The following is a 22,810-nucleotide window of genomic DNA, read 5'->3' as shown; positions in this document are numbered from 1 at the left end:
AGTGTGTACAGGATTCAGAGGCAAAGTGATCGAATGTGTACAGGATTTATAGGCAAAGTGCATCGCGTGTGCACGGGATCCATAGGCAAAGTGATCGAATGTGTACAGGATTTATAGGCAAAGTGCATCGCGTGTGCACAGGATCCATAGGCAAAGTGATCGAATGTGCACATGATTTATAGGCAAAGTGCATCGCGTGTGCACAGGATTCATAGGCAAAGTGATCGAGTGTGTACAGGATTATAGGCAAGGTGATCGAGTGAGTACAGGATTTATAGGCAAAGTGATCGAGAGCAATCTTTAAGCAAAGAGAAGGTTATTTGCTCATAGTTCCCAATTATTTTTAAAATATATTTTGCCTACAAATAACATACAGGATTCCCACAGAAACTGAAAGCATGCTATGGACCATAAGGACAGATAAGAAACCCTTTTCGATTCTTCAGTTTTTGACATTCCCTGAATTGAACCATTTCAAATGCTTTTGTATTTGCATGTACCGCCCATGCCCACTTAAATTTGCAGGTAATTTATAATTTTAGATTTTTTGTACACGCTACCTCAAGCTATAACCTAACAATAATTAGTTTTCTAAAGACACACAAAACGTTTCGATTCAGTTTTTGAAGACGATGTATTCCTCACTTACATGATAATGATTGGCCATTTCTTTCAATCGGCCCAAAAATAGTTTAGTGTTTCTCTCTTCCTCGGAGGCTATTCTGTTGGACATCTTCGGATCTGACGTTACTGCGGAATAGAGTGATCAAAGGTTACAATTTGTGACGGGTACACTAACGTTACTGTGGAATAGAGTGATCAAAAGTTACAATTTGTGACGGGTACACTAACGTTACTGTGGAATAGAGTGATCAAAAGTTCCAATTTGTGACGGGTACACTAACGTTACTGCGGAATAGAGTGATCAAAAGTTACAATTTGTGACTGGTACAATAACGTTACTGCGGAATAGAGTGATCAAAAGTTACAATTTGTGACGGGTACACTAACTTTACTGTGGAATAGAGTGATCGAAAGTTACAATCTGTGACGGGTACACTAACGTTACTGTGGAATAGAGTGATCAAAAGTTACAATTTGTGACGGGTACACTAACGTTAGTGTGGAATAGAGTGATCAAAAGTTCCAATTTGTGACGGGTACACTAACGTTAGTGTGGAATAGAGTGATCAAAAGTTACAATTTGTGACTGGTACAATAACGTTACTGTGGAATAGAGTGATCAAAAGTTACAATTTGTGACGGGTACACTAACGTTACTGTGGAATAGTGATTGAAAGTTACAATTTGTGAAGGGTGCACTAACGTTACTGTGGAATAGAGTGATCAAAAGTTACAATTTGTGACGGGTACACTAACGTTACTGCGGAATAGAGTGATCAAGTTACAATTTGTGACGGGTACACTAACGTTAGTGTGGAATAGAGTGATCAAAAGTTACAATTTGTGACGGGTACACTAACGTTACTGCGGAACAGAGTGATCAAAAATTACAATGTGTGACGGGTACACTAACTTTACTGCGGAATAGTGATGAAAAGTTACAATTTGTGACGGGTACACTAACGTTAGTGTGGAATATAGTAATCGAAAGTTACACTTCGTGACGGGTACACTAACGTTACTGCGGAATAGAATGATCTAAAGTTACAATTTTTGACGGATGCATAGGCGGTCATTACAGAGACTTGTGTTCATACTATTGAATATTTATTTGTTCTGGAGACCTAAGTACAAGACGAAGAGCATGCTTGCAAACTTCATGTTCTTAGGACCAGACCATAATATTTAGAAAATACCACCATTTATTAAATCATAAATTGTATTTAAATCACTTTCAATAAAATTATTATAAATTTAAATAAATAGTAAGAATACAAAATGCGTTTGAGGACAAGTCTTGTTTTGATTATTTGAATTATTAAATACCCAGCCATTGATTCCCTATGGAAATGAATGGACTGGGTTCATCTATAAATCTTCCATTTTATAGGACATTGAAATTTAATATTAATTTTATGGAAAGCTATTTAAATAAAATGCATTATTTAATAAATGGTGATATATATTAAATAAAATATAGTATTTGTAGTGTTGAATATTGTGGTCTCACCTGACGTACATCATCCCAGGTCTGCTACCATGGTGTGTACTTGGTCAAGGCATACCCTGCGTCATCATTCTTAAGTAACAGTCTGTGCTATCTGGATATTTACTGTACAATTGTGTATGTTATATCAACATCCGCCAGTTTGACGGACACGTATATATGCTTATATGTTAAGAGTAGAAATAGTTCGAAAAACATAATTCTTGATATGGTTTGCTGTGATAACTTGCTAATGGCAAAACTTAAAATTATCACGTGTTCAGTGGAGTACTTCCATTGTCAAACCTTCAGTTTCGGGAGTTCGCAGTTTTTGCATGTTGTCAGCTCAGCAGCTTCGGAGGTAGTCCGCAATCCCGTCACACCTAAATGGAATGGTGGATAGCTTTGGAACAAAACAACGGAAGTGCTGAAGTTAGGGGCAAGACTCTTTACACCTTGGTCCATTCTATGAGGCAGAAGTATTGTAATGTTAGTTCAATGAAGAGACGATATAATGATGTACTTCTACAGAAAATCTTGGACGTTTTGAAGAAATGTGGCTTATAAAATACATTTTGACCATATATCTTAATATGTAACCTTCATTATTTTGAAAGAATGTGGGTAATATAACACCTTTTTTGCCATATATTTTGAGGTTTTAATTTAGATCTTTTATCTTGTTTATCTTTCGAGAATAATAGCACCATTACCTTTTGACACGTATCGTTTAGAACGTTGTCTTTGGTGTTGTTTTGTTTGGGTTCTTATTTGTTTTGTTTTTGTGAAGGCTATGTCTATGGTCTCACTCTGCAGTTTTGTATTTTACATAAAGGTTAGAATTTTAAAGAAAAAGAATCTCTCCGGCTTTCCGCACTGGTTATTCTAGCTATTTTTTTAAAAAAAAGACCTTGTATATCGTAGATATCGTTCAAAGAACCTTTAATTCCCTTTATTTTGGTTACGATTGATGGGTGTAATATGGGTTATAGAATATACAGCTTGGCCTTACTTCAGATGTACTTCTTTCAAAAATCAGCAAGCTCCACTTTGTCATTTTCATTTCATGCACTTCAGAGGTAAATTGTATAAAAAAAAGATCCGATAACTTTTTTTTGTTACATGTTATATATTTTATAATTTATTCATTGCATCAGAAACTGGTATTGTATAGTTTGGCAAAATTCATTTTCCCTATTTTAATAGCTGCTATGGATAGTGTACTTTAGACTATTTCAGGCTGATTGTTTTAGCACAAGGGAGCAGTTATTTTAGTTAGCAATGTGCTTAGATCAAGTACAATATCCAAATAAATGTCAGCCACATTACATCATAGTAGCATACAGGTATACCAACATTCTTATGCCTACAATCTCTCCCCTGTGTATGTTTTAAATGCAAACAACTTCACCTTACATGCATCACTCTTTCTAAAATACATAATAACTGGTTAGCGCCCCCATATAGCATTTTTGAAATGATTTTGTATGTATATGTTAGACCCTCCGTTTCAATTGTCACTATATAGCCTGTGATGTGCTGAAGTGCCGTTAAACCCTACAACATTTACCATTACACCCAAATGTGTTGGTGTACCGTAAAACACCAAACCAAAATATGGGACTCGCAAGATTGCTTAGTTGTACTTGATTCGCACCCACAACGGTCTAACAAGCAGTACAACACTGTGATATATCTATTTCGCTGCCAAAAATGTTGTATGTATTCAAAAGGTAATTTAACTCGCACTTCAGTTCTTCTGCAATAACACGTTCAGAGAATGGAGGAAACCTATATGTATTATAGATTAGCATTTAAAGCACAATGCAGAAAACTGATCATTATACCCAAAAATGTGGGTATATTAGTTTCATATCCGTGTCCGTACGTGCGTGAGCAAGTACGTACGTAAGTCAAACTTGGCAAGTGGAGATTTGCTATGGGTTTTCAATGTGCTCCTGGAATGCTTTGCAGAATGAAAATGACAAAAATAGGATGTAACTGTTGTTGTTGTTGGGAGTGGGTGGGTGTTGCTTTAGTTTCACTATTCTTCATACAGCTTGCGAACTCAGCAAGTGACTTTCCTTTGGGATGTAGATTGGCAGTAAGTCTCTCTTTGCCCCTCACCCTCACCCCTCCATGAACTTCTGTGAATAAGGTCAAATGGTTAAAAAGATACCCCTGATCTTTTTTCTCTCTTCATTACAGCTCTTAAATGACTAAAAACTTATTATGCATCGCCTTTTCAATGTCCTCTTGGGTCATGGGATAGGCCCCTTGGGTCATGGAATTGGCCTCTTGGGTCATAGAATAGGCTCCTTGGGTCAAGCAATTGTTCCCTTGTGTCATGGGGCCTACCCTTGGGTCAAGGAATTGGTCCGTTGGGTCGTGGAATAGGCCCCTTGGATCATGGAACTGGGCCCTTGAGTCATGGGATAGGGTATCAAAGAAGTCAGCAAGCAGGATATTACCAAAACGTTACCAAATCAAAGTAAATTTTCAAGAAATGGATTTTAATGTCTTAAATTTTACATAATTTGAAGGGCAGAGAATATTGCACCTTTAAAGAGTTGCTTACAATTATATATTTAGAGGGTTCGAAGAGTGTACATTATTATTATGCGTTATTTTATTTTATTTTCTTTCGAACCTTTTATGCGTATATTGTCGCAACAAAAGGCATATCATATGCATAATAAATTTTGGTTGTCGCCTTAAGTTACAGTCGGGAGGGGAGGGATTGAGTGGAGAAGTAGATGTGGATATTTATAATGGCGAACCATCGAAGTTACACTAGTTAAAAGTGCATTCAGTCCCATAAAAATGACAGTTTCCAAACATATCTTACAAATAGTGTTCGATGGTGTGCCATCAGCTTTCGAGGGATCGTCTTTATCTCCATCAAAATCATCCCTTGTACTAACATAGGATAATTTTGACATTTGTTCATCTAAAGATAGTGCGTACTTGATAGTTGTCGCTAATACACATTTTCATGTCCTGGGGATCTAGAGCACTCATTGCTTCTTGTTTTGGCATAAATTAATAAAAGGAACGGCACACTGGCATTTATTTCCCATAGTTTCTGAACTTTTAACAAAATCGTAAATTGCATACATTTATAATTCAACACACAAGAATGTCGATAGGTATGGATGAATTGAATATAATAATTTACCGGAAACATTTTGTTTTGTTGGCCTTAGACGGTTCCAGAAACTATATTTTCTATTAAGATGTCTGAGTATTTCCAGAAAAAGCTATTTTAAATTTACATATGTACAGGATGGTTAGAAACTTTGAAAGATTATGAATTGCTCAAGCTTGCCAGACAATTTGGCCTTTCTAAGGCAAAAGCTTTTTTAACAAAGCAAGGCATAAACATATTTTGGTACAGTATTTAGTGGAGACTAATGGGGGTGGTATAGAAGTGCTTTAGCTGTGATTAGTAAGCCTCTATCGAGCTCTGAAAAGAATGTAATAGAAATTGAAATTAAAAGACCAAAATAAAATAGAGTTACGAAGGTTTCAGCAGCTTCAGAAAGAGAAAAAAGAGATATAAATGCAGTTGTAGAAAAATAAGAGAGAGAGACATACATGCAGTTGCAGTTGCAGAAAGATAAGGAGAGAAATAAAAAAAGGCAAATGCAGGTGCAAATAAAAAAGAAAAGATGGACATTCAATTTAAACTTAAATAATTTGAACTAGCAAGAGTAAAGTACTTCCCTACTTTACATAAAAGTTCAGGTTTTGATGTTACCAGAAATATTAGGTTAGTACCCCTTTTGATGGAAAAAAGTAGATCAATAGTTACTCATTTTGAAGAAGAAAAAAACTGCTGAAAATTTGAAACGGCCAAGAGAGCATTTGACTCTTTTATTACAAAGTGTACTTATTGGCAAAGCTCTTGAAGGCTACGCTTCACTGCCAGTACAGCAAAGTGTTGATGCTGATGTGGTTAAGGAATGTATCGTGAAGGGTTATGAGTTGGTGCTTGAGGCATATCGACAAATGTTTATGAACTGTAAAAGATAAACTGGACAGACCCATGTCGAATTTGGAAGAGAAAAAAAACTATTCGATGTGTGGTACTCAGCCAATAAGGTTGGTCAACTCATATTAATTAAAGATTTTAAGAATTGAGTCCTTGATGAGACAAAGGTCGAAAGTTTAGAAAATGCTGCTTGTACAGCTGATAATTATTGCTTGCCTCACAAAAGTTTATAATGTCAGTAATTCTTCCTCTCAGAAGTTTTTTTGTGGTAAAACAGTATCTCAGCCTGACAAAACTTTTATTAGTCAAATGTCTGATAAGACTGATCAGAATAAATATATGTTCCTACGTTAACCTATTGCAAGATTAAAGGGCACGAAATTTATTATTGATATAGAGTGAAGAAAATAAACAACAGAGTCTACACATAGTTATTCCAGATGTTCTAAGTACAAATAGGTCAAGGTCAGATTCATGTATTGAAAGAAATACATTTATTGGTTCAAACCATTATGAAGAATTATAAAACATTCATGTTGAAAGGCTCTATCTCACTTATTGGTATTCTGCCAATCCTATCTTTCTAAAGTTTTAAGAGATACAAGAGTTTCTCAGAGTCATTTATTGGCTTTATTGAAATTGTCTTCTTCTAGTGAAAGCTTTCCTATTCAGAGAGAAAAGTGCGGCTTCCTAATGGTCATCTAGACTGTGTAAATTTCTCATCAGACTTAGTCTCAGGAAACGTGACATTCTAAACAGTGATGTATTATCCATCGAGGATATTCATTTATTAACTAGGCAATAACCTAACTGGATATAAGGTATTGGTTAAAATACTTGTTACTGATAAGCCTTTTTTGGAACAGAAAGTCGCTTCAGTTGAAAAATAAATCCCTGATTTATATCCAGCTTGTGCAATTACTATTGCTAAGGCAAAATAAGCTCTTGAGAATAATATTGATCAGGAGATTATTCCTTTATCTGACACCTTTATTGGTCAGGCGTTGGAAGAAGTCGCTTTTGTTCGAAGTATTGATCAATCACAAGGTGATCCTCATTTTACCTTTCATTCTTTTTATTCTAATCAAGGTGACAAAAGACAATTGCTCATTGTTGAATTGGAACAAGATCCAGAGATCCCCTGTTTGCTTCAGAGGGCTGATAGCGAAACGGAAGCCGAATAGTTAATTAATTGTAAACATGTTTATTTTAGTTTGAATTGTAGATACAATCTTGATTCTAACCTAAGAACGTTCCATAAATGAAATTTTCCATCAAAATTACAGAGTATTTCAAAAAAATTGTAATTGCGACATGAGTATATAAAGTTCTTTACTTTAGGATGATTCATTCCTACTTTAACATCCGAAGTGGTATCAGTCCTATTTGCTGTGTTCAGTATTTGATTTGGGTGGATGTATTCATTTATTTTATTAACTGGAAATATTACAAAGTGCTCATTAATACTTCTTGGACTAAATCATTATTTTAGAATTATTGTGAATTCGTTCAAGGACAGTTACATCCAGATTATTAACACATCGCAATATTACAGGCCACTGGCACATTAGCATATTCGAGACTACAGTCACATCAGGACATTCAATATTGGAATTTATTTTGGATGTCACTGAAAATAATTTAGACTTCTATGAAGCTGGACTTGCGATAGAACGTTTAGGACTACTGTAGGTTCTTTTAAATGTTCACTTTGTATTTTAGGGGGAAAAACTATTTGTTGAATTTTTTAAAACTTGCTGGTTTTCGCTCTTTATTGTTACTTAGTTTTAGATAAATGGTAACAATAGCTAGAATTCTTTCACTCGTTCGAATTGCCATGCTTTTTGTCTTGTTAGCATTTACGTCTAAGCGCCATCTTTTTATTTACAGTGTATCCAAACCTTATTGTAAACCCCTTGTTAATTTTTGAAAACATTGTTACATTATCTGCATAAAGACCATGAATAATTTAAATTGTATCTATCCATTCTACCTTATTTTTGAAAAAGTACGCTTCTAAATCTTTAATAAACATGTAAAGTATGGTGATGAGCACATATGTATTCCTCGGACAAAGTATTACTGATTCTAATTTAACTTTTATTATTTAAAAAATAAATGTATAATATTCCATTTCTTCCCTCTAATACCTAGGTTCAATATATTTATACCATAATATATATCTTACAATATACATAAGGATTATTTTACAATGAATAAAAGCGTAATTTAATTGTTTGATTTGTTTCTATTTTCGTTTTCGTTCCTACCTGAATTAGACAATGAATAATTTACACCATGTAATATGAATGTGTTATTCACAGCAGGTATATAGCTTCAATATAAACGTGATAATCGTCTGCCCACTCTGTACATATATTGTTTGTAATACGGGTGAAATGAATGCCTAATACATTTAAGAGAACCTACTGATACCTCTCTAATGAAATGTTTATCTAATACATTCAATAGAATGATACCTATATCATGAAAAGTTTACCTAATACATTCAATAGAATGATACCTCTGTCATGAAAAGTTTACCTAATACATTCAATAGAATGATACCTCTATCATGAAAAGTTTGCCTAATACATTCAATAGAATGATACCTCTGTCATGAAAAGTTTACCCAATACATTCAATAGAATGATACCTCTGTCATGAAATGTTTACCCAATACATTCAATAGAATGATACCTCTGTCATGAAAACTTTACCGAATACATTTAATAGAATTATACCTCTGTCATGAAAAGTTTATCTAATACATTCAATAGAATGATACCTCTGTCATGAAAAGTTTACCTAATACATTCAATAGAATGATACCTGTCATGAAAAGTTTGCCTAATGCATTCAATAGAATGATACCTCTGTCATGAAAAATGTACCTAATGCATTCAATAGAATGATACATCTGTCACGAAAAATTTGCCCAATACATTCAATAGAATGATACCTGTCATGAAAGGTTTGCCTAATGCATTCAATAGAATGATACCTCTGTCACGAAAAATGTACCTAATGCATTCAATAGAATGATACATCTGTCACGAAAAATTTGCCCAATACATTCAATAGAATGATACCTCTGTCATGAAAAGTTTACCCAATACATTCAATAGAATGATACCTCTGTCACGAAAAGTTTGCCTAATACATTCAATAGAATGATGCCTCTGTCACGAAAAGATTACCTAATACATTCAATAGAATGATACCTCTGTCACGAAAAGTTTGCCTAAAACATTCAATAGAATGATACCTCTGTCATGAAAAGTTTGCCTAATACATTCAATAGAACGATACCTTTGTCATGAAAAGTTTACCCAATACATTCAATAGAATGATACATCTGTCACGAAAAATTTGCCCAATACATTAAATAGAATGATACCTCTGTCATGAAAAGTTTGCCTAATACATTCAATAGAACGATACCTCTGTCATGAAAAGCTTACCCAATACATTCAATAGAATGATACATCTGTCACGAAAAATTTGCCCAATACATTCAATAGAATGATACCTCTGTCATGAAAAGTTTGCTTAATACATTCAATAGAATGATGCCTCTGTCACGAAAAGATTACCTAATACATTCAATAGAATGATACCTGTGTCACGAAAAGTTTGCCTAAAACATTCAATAGAATGATACCTCTGTCATGAAAAGTCTACCCAATACATTCAATAGAATGATACCTATGTCATGAAACGTTTACCCAAAACATTCAATAGAATGATACCGCTGTCATGAAAAGATTACCTAACACATTGAATAGAATGATACCTCTGTCATGAAAAGTTTACCTAATACATTCAATAGAATGATACCTCTGTCATGAAAAGTTTACCTAATACGTTTAATAGATTTATAAATTCACGTCTACTTATGCAATCCATGTCTGACTTTTAAAAAATCCATGTCTGACTTATCACTCCATGTCTAAATTGTTTAAAACATGTCTTACTTACAAAATCCATATCTGACTTCTGCAATTTATGTCTGACTTTTAAAACAACATGTCTGACTTATACAATCCATGTCTGACTTACAAAAACCCTGTCTGACGTATAAAACCCAAGTCTGACTTATTAAATATATTTCTGACTAAATGCGCCAAGAAAGGATAATAGCAATGTATGTCAAGTAAATTATTGTTCTTGTTCGGTTGTTTTTCGCTTGTTTGCTTGGTTTTTTGTTTTCGATCACGCTCTTTGTTTTATAACTGCTGTTTTGCACTATTATGTGGACCGACTCACCCCTTCCCCCCTTAACTCTGCAAACACAGAAAACGGAAAGGGGACATATGATACCCTCTATAAAAAATAGATCATTCTCGTGCATAATATTTTATTTACATTGCTTGTGCCGGATACAACATTCACACATTAAAATAGAATTCTCCTTTGCTTGTGGGTGTGACAGGCAGTCCACTCTTCTATTCCCTTGGCGTGTCCTGTAACAGCTTTATTTCTGTTATGGTAAACCTTTCTTGTAAGCTGAGATAGATAGTCCAGGAAGGGAATACTTCAGGATGTCAAAAAGCATGCAACAAAACAAATCCAATAAAGAGGACTCTGTATCGTCCTCTCGCAATGCGTATTGAAAGGCTTAAGTCTTTAAGCACTTTCTGTACCTTCTTTTGGCTAAACGTATAGAAAAAAATCCGTACACGAAGTGGTGAATCCCGCAGAACGGTAATGTTCCTTACCAACTACACCAGATTTGTTGATAACTCTAACTACCAAGAAGTTATTTGGAACTAAAACCAGGAAATATAAGGAATGCGTGAATACATTTAGCATTTCTGCATCTGCCTACTAAAGTGTCTATCTTGATTAACATTGCATTTTAACCCGAAACGTGAACCAAAAGCCCATGCATTGTGTTCTAGTATTGAAAGGATTGAAACATGAACCCATTGGTATTGAAACTTTACTTCTACATAAAAATCAGGAACGTTACACAGGAGTCTGTGCAATGTCTCTTGAACACTGCGAAGGGCTAGTTTATGACATGGTGAATCAGACGAGTAAGGAACATACTGAATTTCAATATCATCAGAAAAATGCATACTGGGGCTAGAAGACTAGACTCCGGAAAATATGCAAGTATAGCCATGTCTCTTTCATTGTAAATGTGTGGCATGTAGACTGAAATTCAGATAATTAAACAACAATTTTTAATCTATTTTTTAATGATTAAAACATCCAAGTTTGATCCTTTTTTTTTTTTGAAGTATTATATCCATTCCCCGCCTTACACACCAAAAATTAAATAGCATTTTTAAAACATTAGGTACAGCAAGTTAACCATCACTGCTATAACTGTAGTACTTACTCCTGTATAGAAATCGATGTTTAACTTTTTCTATCCGATTAACGATAAGTGGAAACTACAAGATACTTGTATACTTCGACAGACACAGGCCTGTATAAATAGATATCTGTGATAAACTGGCTAAAATTGCAGAATGCCTCTGTAAGTAGGATGGTGTGTATGGGCTTAATATTAGGATCTTTATTAATAGAAGAAGTAAATGTTTATTAAGTTCAGAGTTCTGGACTTTCCTAAGTGAATTTTACAGGTTATGGTTTTGATTTATTAAACATCTACATCATTCTATGAGGATATTTTATATTAGGTAATGTCGTGGCTTTTTGTGTAGAAAATGCTAATTGTGACCTGAGGTCAAGGAGAGAACTCTATAATCTTGTGATTCTTAGGACTTGGTCATTCGTGCTTTAACATCTAGCACTTTCAAGTTGTATAGTATATGTTGTTTCCATTAGTTTGTGGCAGAACTCTTTTTTGTTCAAATTATTGAATTCAAGTGATTTTTTTCTCTGAAAAGACAAAAGTGATCGAATAAAATTCGTTAATAGAGACATTCGGTGGAATTTATAGCATATTCAAACCTGGAATTATATTTTTGTGATTCAACAAAAGACTGTTGACCCATCAACATTTTAGTAGCTACCACAGACACGTCATCGACTTCAATTTTGGGATTGTTTTTCTTGACTTTTACTTAATTTTATTCAGGACGTTAAATTACTAGGACTTGTGTTTGTAATTCTTGTATTATTTTGGGGATTTAATTCGCAATACCGCAAGTTGTTTTTTCTCATTTTCACTTTGTATTCTAGGAAAATAAATATATTTGATAACTTTTACAAAGCTTGTTGTATTTCACTCGTTTCTGTTACTTATTTTAAGAGCATAGACTCGTAACAGTAGGTTGAATAGAAGTGGACATCGATTCTATAGTAGGTAGGATGAACAGAGGTGAAAATGGATTCCATAGTGTGTAGGATGAATCGACATAGAAACCGATTCCATAGTAGGTCGGATGAATCGACGTGGAAACCGATTCCATAGTAGGTCGGACGAATAGACGTGGAAATCGATTCCATAGTAGGTCGGACGAATAGACGTGGAAACCGATTCCATAGTAGGTCGGACGAATAGACGTGGAAATTGATTCTATAGTAAACAATTCTCTTAAATATAGTCTTTATTTTAGTTTATATTTTTCTAATGACCGCGTTGAAAACATATCAACTTTTACTATCTTTTGTAAAACACCGTTCTCTTAAATATATCGAGAGTTTCTACTGTATGCACCCGCATTGTGAATCGGACAAAATCAGCTTCTGAATTTATGCAGGTCATTACAACTGCAAATCTCAGAGGGTGAAAACAACTTGCTTTTTGTACACTTTACACCAAACGGTCCTGCAAATATTTTTCTGCCATTGTTTGAAAGCATCACATTGATCAGTGGGTATGTGAATATTCCGTCTGGAATGTTGAGCCGACATGTCTATTTGTGAATGTACGTCTGCCGCGGAGAAATGTGTGTTGCTATTTATATACTTGGCTGAATCTCAGTCGTTACACGCTCTCATCAACAAATCCATGCCAGTGCTAACCGCGCATGTACAGTGTCCTATAGGATACACATGATTCGTTATTTTCATGAGGTTTATGTCCCTTTGTATCATTATTCCGTGGTGTATTTTGGCCAATGACTTCGAATGAGCACTGCAGAAACTATATATTGTAATTAATTATAACTAATAGGGTATTTAGATTACATGACTGTTTTTAATTATAACAATAGGTGTGTGTGTGTGTGTGTGTGTGTGTGTGTGTGTGTGATTTGGATTTTTAACGTAGCTTTATCAAATTTTCAGTCGTATCGATACGATGTCCGCTGTGTGGCAGTTTATAGTGATATCTAGCACTGAGGGGCATCATGCCGCAGACATGTAGCATGATGTCCCACCCAGTCACATTATCCTGACACTAGGCCGACCAGTCCTAACACTAACCTCTTAATGCTGAACGCCATGCGAGGCAGCTGTTAGTACCATTTTTGTAAGTCTTTGGTATGACTCGGCTGGGATCGAACCCACGACCTACATATCGGAGGCGGACGGTCTAACCACTAGACCACCGGAGCGGTCATAACAATAGCAATACCTAGATTACATGACTGTAATTAATTATAATAGGAATACCTAAATTACATGATTTTAATTACAAATACATAAAATATTTAGTCAACTGCCACTCGAAAAAAACATTTTGTCTTTTAAGTTTTCCAAGTTTCACCAGATCATTTGGATTTAAGCTTTGAGGAAATGGAAGTGCCTATCTTGTGTTGAAAAATGGCGTTAAACCCCACAACAACAACAACAACATAGTTGTTTCCCATTTGCATGATAATTGTCGAAATTAGATAATGCAAGATGACACATGAACCCTACGTTTATTTTGAATTAATTTGACAGTGTAAACTTGTAATTTGAATTAAATTGACAGTATAAACTTGCAATTTGTATTACTTTGACCGTATAAACTTGTAATTTATTCTCTGACTTGACTCAGGAATCCATCTAATGTGTCTTGAAAACATCCCATGGATCATCGCTCGGCTATTTCCGTCAAGTCGTGGGATAACTTCTGGTGTAGGAATGCAAATCTGATTGATGCGTTTGGTGATTCGCCTCGGGCAAAGGCCCCAGATTATTCCGGTTGTACATTGTCTTCGTCAGCCTCCGTAGTGTCCAATGTGAGTGAAAGCGGTTCACAATATAGTTCTCAATGGCGATGAATTATATATTAGGCTTCTTTATCGACTTGACGGGAGAGAAAAAAAAAACAAACAGAAAATGTTCCAATTGGAACATATCGTAACAAGCCACAGGCGAAACTATGCTGCGTTCATTTCTTTCGTATCTGCCTGCAACAAGATTTCATCATTTCTCTTTAATGTGCATAGAGAAAATCATGAATGAGCCAATTAAATAAGCTAGCATCCATCAATCGATAAATGACTGTTTGGAAGAGAAAATCTTAGCTTGCTTAGTCATTGTGAAAGATCGTATTTTCTGGGGAAGAATTACGCCAAAATTACATACGTGTATTTTAATTTTATGTGTTCTACATTGCATTGCTACATCTGCCAATGTTTATTACTGAGTTTGTTAGGTATCATATTAAAATACAGCAATGCCGTGTCTTCATATTCCATCTGAGTGATTTTATGTGCAGATTCCAAACTTTACAATTCTTAATTATGTATTTCCATCTCTAAATTTTCTCTCTGCAGGTGACATATTTCATTTTAAAACAAACTGTTAATTATTACATGCTCATTTTTTTCTCCGTTAACTTTGCACTGTTAGATCGTTCAGTATTTTAAGATATTAAACATGCGCGTAGCTTCATATTGCTCTAATAAAGGAACTACTTTCTATTGTAAACAAACAATAGAAGCAGACGCCAGCACTTTTGATTTGTAAACAAATCATGTACACTCACGTAATAGGCGGTTTACGTTTTGGTTGATTAAATTTGTTTCTGCATGAAGTAAAGCATATGTTTCGTGGACTGCCACATACCAGCTGCTTTGCTACATTTCGCGTTAACTTTTTCGATACTGTTTCGGATTTGGGCGGGCGATAGACGCCAGATTTCAAAAAATTGCTGGATACCTACAAATAACATGCAAGTGACAAGGCATAAACTGTCTTCTTTAGCTGGTAATAAGAATGGAAAAAAATATACTTACAGTTTTACATCCTGAATTTCTTCAAAAATACATTTGTTTCCAAAGTTATGACTAGCGCGCGACTAAGTTCAAATTTATCTGGACGGAGTTATGTACGCATTAATAACGTTGTTGTTGTTTAATGATGAATCTGCGCTTGTGTATTTAGTTTAGAATACGGCATACATTCAGTTACTGTATTTACTGTAGTGTATTTTGTTTATATAATTAAGCCTTAGTTAGACTAAGACAATGAGCATATAATAAAAAGGTTACTGCATATGTATAGGGAAAATATGAACTCGTTTTGTCAGATGGATATACTGCACTACCAAGGTCGTGCAGTATTTCCATCCAAAAAAACTCGTTCATATTTTCCCACACAAATATAATAACCAATAAGTATAACACCGTTAAAACGTTCATATACTGAAGCTAAAATTTTACGCAATGAAAGTAACAAGATGACTGTTAGCACAACGCAGTTTACAGTGGACTCATATTCTATAATGACAACAGAAGGCGCCGTGATGCCCGAACGAAAATAGCGACGCGGATCAGGTTAATATGCATTGTAATCATGGAGGACTGAACCACACATCCGAACTGCCTTCTCTCGACACCATTGTAGTATTTGGTAAATAATAAGAAAATATAAAGGCGTCCTTATTTCAGAATTTTTTTTTTTTTTTAAACTAATATGCCTTTTAGGTCTTACTGTATAGTTTCGTATTTTAACACCTACCTAATTTTTTAAGGTATAAGGCATGAATCTAATAATGATAACCCTAAGATCTATAAATTCACAAAGAAGCTAAATCTGTAATGTGGTTTAGATTTGCTTTGAGTTAGGCTTGGAAATGGGTTGGCTTGTTTGGTGACTGCCTGTAACAGTTAGACTAGCACTGGAGATCAAATGCGTAACTCAGGCTGCAAATGAACAGCCGACTTGGCTTACGTGTTTACGTATGTCTGCTACAGAAGTAAATATCTAAAAATCGAGATGGTTGAGAGGTGGTGAAAAGTATGCTAATTTGGTATAGTACTAGTGAACTTTATTCATGCATAAGGCACATATTGATTCTTTTAGCTGCCTTGTCACAGGAAAATATTCAAAAATAGCTCTTTACTGTCAAAAATGAATGTAAAAACGAGGGGCTGGTGGCAGTGTTGGTTCAGTATATAACCCACTAGTTGAATTAAGGAATTAACCCGAATGCCGCAGTCAAAATCTCACATGCATGCTTTCTACAAAAATCATTAGTTTGTTTTTATTTGTATCTTCAGTGTAAAATTATTCTCATTTTTCTGCAATAGGTCATTGTCAGATGAAAATTCACCAGATATACTGTCCAGTGAGACCTTAGAGGTGAAGAATTCAGAAGAAACCATACTTCACTTTCAACGTTCATCGGTAGTGTCAGCAATATTTCCGGGTCAAACGTTCAACGCTCTTCCTAATTCTCGAAGTGATCGATCTACCTGCGGCCCCCCCCCCCCCTCCGTTTACATCTTATGGCCTTTTGATATATATATATATATATATATATATATATATATATATATATATATATATATATATATATATATATATGTACGAAATCGGAGACATATATTAGTTAGATAAACTGAAATAAAGGGTCGTCGTTATAAGAGTACAGATAATGCACCTGACGCATTGTTTGGTCCAAAATAACAGATTTGAATTCTATAAACTTGTGCAAGCCTTGCAGCACAGCCATTTAACTTCATGAATCCATACATACTTTGAATCAACCATTCAAACAAAAAATTCGTCAAACTGGCGTGTTGCTGAAGACGCGAATAACTTTACAAAGGAGCACCATGTGATACAATTGTTATTTTTTTCTTCAGATTAAAGCATTTCAAAAAGTTGTATGATACATTAATATTTAATCGGCTTATGAAAATAAAAGAACACCTAATAATGTTCATATAGTTTTCATTCTTTGTTCACAGCTAAAATATTGAAATAAATCATTTTCTTAACCAGTAATACGATAATCCTACAGAATTAAAAAACCTTTTATATTTAGCATGGCATTTATTTAAAAGCCTAAGTCTAGACTCATTATTGATTTGTTAACAAAGTTTCATTTGGTAAATTCAGCACTTCACAAAATAGTTTACATAAGTCAAACACTATTTAAGAAATGTTTCGTTGCAATTATTTCACGACACTAGTGTGTTCCATTAAAAAAATGAAAAGAAACAAGACACACACATAAAAAAAGCAAACACAAATCCCCTTACCCTCAACATCAACAACAAACAACAAAAATATAAAAAATATTTTTAACAAAATTAGTTGAAAAAAAGAGGGTTGAGGTTGTGACTCGAGCACAGGATAGCAGCTAAGCAAAAACACCATTTTTGTGTTATAATCGCAGTTTTATATATATATATATATATATATATATATATATATATATATATATATATCCAACTTCCTCCGGGTATCCTAAAAGGGAAGCGAAAATCCTATACCACTTTATATGTATTTCACTTTAGATGTATTTGCAATACCAACAACGTAATAAATAAGTTTCATACATTTTTTCAGCAGTAATTTAGAATGGGTTATAATTAGACAGAAAGTACGGACGGACTTAAAGAGGGAATCACTAAATCTCGTGACACCGAAGCGTGTTCTAATCACGTGGGTATCAGTATCTGTAGTACTAATATTAGTACCCTTACTCGTACCTCGTGGACAGGGTACTAACATGAGCATATACGTGTTAATGGAGCAAGCCGGGTGTGATTCACACCCGGCGCTCCTTTAGCCTAATAATAAAACTTTAAACATATTCCTTGCATGTAATCCAATAAATTGAGAAGTCTTCTTATTTAATACCGGAAGTATCGAAAATCATTGTAGAAATAGTTGTAAAATCTCGTTTACCTTTTTTAGCCGATATTTTCGTTTAGATTGTCCACCATATTATTTCAAATAATGACTACTTCTGTTCTCAGCCTCGTTTGTTTGTGTGCCATATAAGGACATTGGCGCCTTTTTTGGAAATGTAAACAAATCGTAGTAAAATTTTGGCGCCATTTGGGTCAGAAATTCTGCGCATTAAAAGTAAATACGGTTTATCGGCAACTTTGAAATTCCACCAGGAAGCGATTATTCGCACTTAATTGATAATTATATAGCGTAGAAAATCCAAAATATGGTCTGGCAAGACTTACGTAGAAAAGGGGTCACGGCGAGAGTCTCGCGTTATCTGTCATGGCGGACAGGATAAGGTTAGAGTAACCATACCAATTTATTTTATCGCGTAAGGGCTTAATAAATTCAAAATAAGCCAAATTTTTTTCACAATATGAATATACTTATGTATTTGATTTCTACACTGTTTGTTTTTCTGACTTTAGTAACGAATTTTTTTGCTCCATTACATGATATGGGATCAGTTCGTAGCCTCAACCACAACAAATCAAGTTGAGGCTACGACATCGTAGCTACAGTATCTGATGCTTTTCCGATTTTAGTGAGATGAATTGAACAATCCCCGATCCCCCCCCCCAACAGCCTGTTAAAATAGAGATGCATCGAACAATCCCCGATCCCCCCCCCAACAGCCTGTTAAAATAGAGATGCATTGAACAATCCCCGATTCCCCAGCAGCCTGTAAAAATAAATATATAAATAACCAAGTTTGAAAGAATGTGTATACCATTTTGCCAGAATAGTTGGACTGAGATAGCTAGAACGATATATAATAAATACAGCAAGTTAATAAATGTGTGTTGGTGGTTTGGGGGTGGGTAGTGACTGTGTTTTCAATTGATAGAATCTACAATATACTGGAGTCGGAACAGTTGTGCCTCTTCAGTGATTAATCTAACAGTATATGTTGTCATAATGGGTGATTACACTAATACAACATTACTGGAAGGTATATGATCAGATCACATTGAAGTTATGACATCGTAGCTATTTGCTGTACGTCTACGACTTTATGCATTTTTACCGCTGTGGCGATTAATTTGTAATCATATGAACTATCCCAATGCATCGAGGAGGCAATGTATACTGTTGACATGTGTAATATATGAAATATGCACATGTAATTTGAAAATATAAAATCAGAGTATTTCAGTATCACGCATATGATATTCAGACAGAATTATTTGCAGATGTAAAGATGCAGTCAAGAATGTACCTCTGCCTCATAAAGAAAAAGGAAAACAGAATAACCCTGGATAGAATTTACATCACATACTAATACAAATATATGCATATAATTATGGCGGTAATCCCCCTCCATACCTAGTGTCGCACTAACGGCAAATGGTGCCCGTGGAGACGATGATGGCCCAACGGGGTTTTGGCGCTCCCTAGACATCTTTCGCCCGGGGCAACCGCCGTGTACCATCTCCCCCGTTAGTATGCTACTGACTCAACCTTTTGGGTCAAGACTAAGAGACACGTGATTCAAACGCGAATGGCTTGGTGATTTTCATAAAAAGCGATCAAATGTTACCTCAGTCACATACCTGACAAGAAAGGGTAACGAATTGCGACGGTGCCTTGAACATAGGGAGGATGGGAAAATGAATCCATTGGCACATTAACCATGCCTCAACATTTATGTCATGATGAATCAGACGAGGAACGATGGACTTACAATATCCAATACATCTTATTCTACTAAATTTAAAAACGGTCAGACTTACTTATTTGGACTAGACGACTAGATTCTGGAACATGCGCAATTACTGTCACATCACCTTCTTTGTAAATGTGCTGCACGTACACTGAAATTCAAACAATTAATCAAGAAGATTGAATAATGTTGTGTATGTTTACAGCATCCATGTTTGAAGCATACATCAGAACAACATTACCCATCATTGCAGTAATTGTAGTATTCCGTACAGATACTTAATCTTTTTCTTTCCGAATCATGACTGGAGCAAATTACAAGTCACTTGTATACAATGATAACTATAAGTTACGTGTATACTATAATAGCCACAGGCTTGTGTAGGCATCTATAAGAATAACATACTTGTATACTATGTTAGTCACAGATTTGTGTAGGATTCTATAAGAATAGGCCACTTGAATACCATAATTGCCACAGACTTTTGTAGGCATCTATAAAAATAGGCCACTTGTATATCATAATAGCCAGAGGCCTTTGTAGACATCTATAAAAATAAGTACATTGCATAATGTGATATCCACGTGCTTGTGTTGGCATCCATAAGAATAGGCCACTTGAATGCTATAATATCCACAAGTTTGTGTTGGCATCCATAAGAACGGGCTACTTGTATATTATAATATCCACAAGCTTGCGTTGGCATTCATAAGAATGGACCACTTGTATACTGTCATAGACACGGTCTTGTGTTGGCATCCATAAAGATGGGCCACTTGTATACTGTCATAGACACGGGCTTGTGTTGGCATCCATAAAGATGGGCCACTTGTATACTGTCATAGACACATTATTGTGTAGGCATCTATAACACTGGGCCACATGTATACTATAATATGTTGGTGTTTATTATAAGAATGTCAATAGTGTAATATACTTCATCAGGTAAGAATAATAGACATGGAAATCGATTCCACAGTAGGCTTTACTTGATCAGAATTTTTGTAAGTCACATCCATACATTTTGCAGAAGTGGGTGTATGTGTCAAGGAGACTCAAAACGGGTCATTTTGTTGGTCTTATTGTACTTAAAAATTACAGTCCTTTTAGTGAAATATTGTTATGTTTGTGTTAATCTCACTTTTTATTTTATGTTTGTATTAATCTCACTTTTTTTTAATGCTCAACGCCAGGTCTGTTTAAACTTCCTAGTATCAGTTCACTCTGGGATTTTTTTCTCTCTCGAATATACGATGTTGCTTTCTTTTTCTTTTACATGATAGATAGGTAGGTCGGTAGTTGGGTTTCGAAGCTGATGTAGACTCTAAGAAAAACAATTACTGGAATTCGGATTGGGTGATCTTACATACCGCTACTACGGCTGACATATTCCAAGTTTGAATTTTGGACAGCAAAGTTTATTTTATGAGATTATTTCATGTTGTATAGAAAATACATGTCTATTAAACTTCAAAAGGTAGAAACTCTTAAACATCCATTATGCAAAGTCACTTCTGCTATTATGTTATTTCCAAGTTTAACCATCTTTAGGGCGGTCTTTCAATTATATATATATATATATATATATATATATATATATATATATATATATATATATATATATATATATATATATATATATATATATATACACACATACATATATATGTATATATATACACACACACGTGTGTGTGTATGTATGTATGTACGTGTGTGTGTGTGTTTATGTATGTACGTGTGTGTGTGTGTATGTGTGTGTGAACGTACATGTCTAGAGCTTTAGCTGCATATACTCAATATCTGAATCGTATAATCACAGCTTATCCTGAATTCATTCATATAGCGGTCTTTAATTTCAAATCTGAGAAGATGAAAAATGAAAACAACTTTTTTTCTATACTTTAAACCCAAAGTGCAAATAGTTTTCATAAAATATTAACATCTTTTAATACTTACTTTTGAAAGCATCTTGCGAGTGCTCATATTGATCCATGGCAACAAGAACATTCCGTCTGGAGCGTTGAGCCGACATGTTTGTTTGTATGTGCATAATTGTAGTGCGGAGGTATGTGTTTTGCTATTAATATACTTGGCTGAATCTTGTTCCCAGTCGTTACACGCCTTCATCAATAAATCCAAGTCAGTGTGCCAGTGCTTACCGCGCATGTGCAATGTTTTATAGGTAGGATGCACGCTACTAGCGATTACTTAGGTTTATGTTCCTTTTTATCGTTACTTACTTTCTGAGTCTGGCAATAACATCATGCAGCTCTCTGTCTAAAACTGCAAACCTCACAAAGCGAAACCAACGCGCGTTCTACACCCAATGTGTCCTACAAATGTTCTTCATAAAACGTCAATAATATATCAGTACTTACCTTTGAAAGCATCTTGCGAGTGCTTACTCCGTTCCATGGCTATGAGAACTTTCCGTCTCCGTCCGGAGTGCTGATCCGACATAGTTACTTATGATTTATGCTTGCCGTTCAGAAAGTTGGGTTCTGCTATAAATATAATTGGTTGAATATATATCCCTTTTTATTAAATACACTCCTCCAAATGAAAATCAAGTCACTGTGCCATTGCAAATCCTAACCACGCATGTCCTGTAGTACACGCCTTCATCATGATATACGTATGGAAAGTATTCTAGCTGGTTGGTCGATACTGTCTTACATTAATTACATCACTCCTGCAGGCACTGTGAACGGGGAGAATCTTTGTATTTTTTAACCAGAGGAATATAAAGTAAACTGAGAATTTTATTTGAGAGGTTATGAAAAATTAACTCAAAATAAAAAAACTCAGGAAAAAGATTATTTTCAATTAAGTACATAAACTTTGATCGAGGCCTCATGAGAATACCTCCGAACACAATAAGCAAATTTCATCACATAATAATTTGATGACGTGGTAGGGTGTAAAAATGGGGAAATCGCTAGAAAATTTCGGAAAACTTAGACAATAAATAACTCTGGACAACAGAAGAAAGTCA

The 22,810-nt window shown here is 34.9% G+C and overlaps 1 protein-coding gene across 5 annotated transcripts in view; it reads right to left on the bottom strand.

Moving 5' to 3' along the window:
• LOC149788518 (uncharacterized) overlaps positions 1-22,429 on the bottom strand; it is a 47,254-nt gene extending 24,825 nt beyond the window's left edge. For 3 of the 5 annotated variants that reach the window (XM_089974520.1, XM_089974519.1, XM_089974522.1), the window contains exons 1-3: positions 21,772-21,931; positions 19,883-19,963; positions 650-750 (exon numbers count right to left, since the gene is read on the bottom strand). In XM_089974520.1, coding sequence (XP_089830646.1) covers positions 650-750; positions 19,883-19,963; positions 21,772-21,865 — 276 coding nt within the window. In that variant the 5' untranslated portion in view covers positions 21,866-21,931. Of the gene's footprint in view, positions 1-649; positions 751-19,882; positions 19,964-21,771; positions 21,932-22,193 lie in introns of those variants that run through there. The other 2 variants (XM_089974521.1, XM_089974523.1) reach the window with 2 other exon arrangements.
• Positions 22,430-22,810: the final 381 nt, after the last annotated feature.

Source organism: Sinohyriopsis cumingii, chromosome 11 (genome assembly GCF_028554795.1).
Source record: "Sinohyriopsis cumingii isolate HCF-2022 chromosome 11, ASM2855479v2, whole genome shotgun sequence".
Lineage (NCBI taxonomy): Eukaryota > Metazoa > Mollusca > Bivalvia > Unionida > Unionidae > Sinohyriopsis > Sinohyriopsis cumingii.
This window is presented reverse-complemented; position numbering and strand designations above follow the sequence as displayed.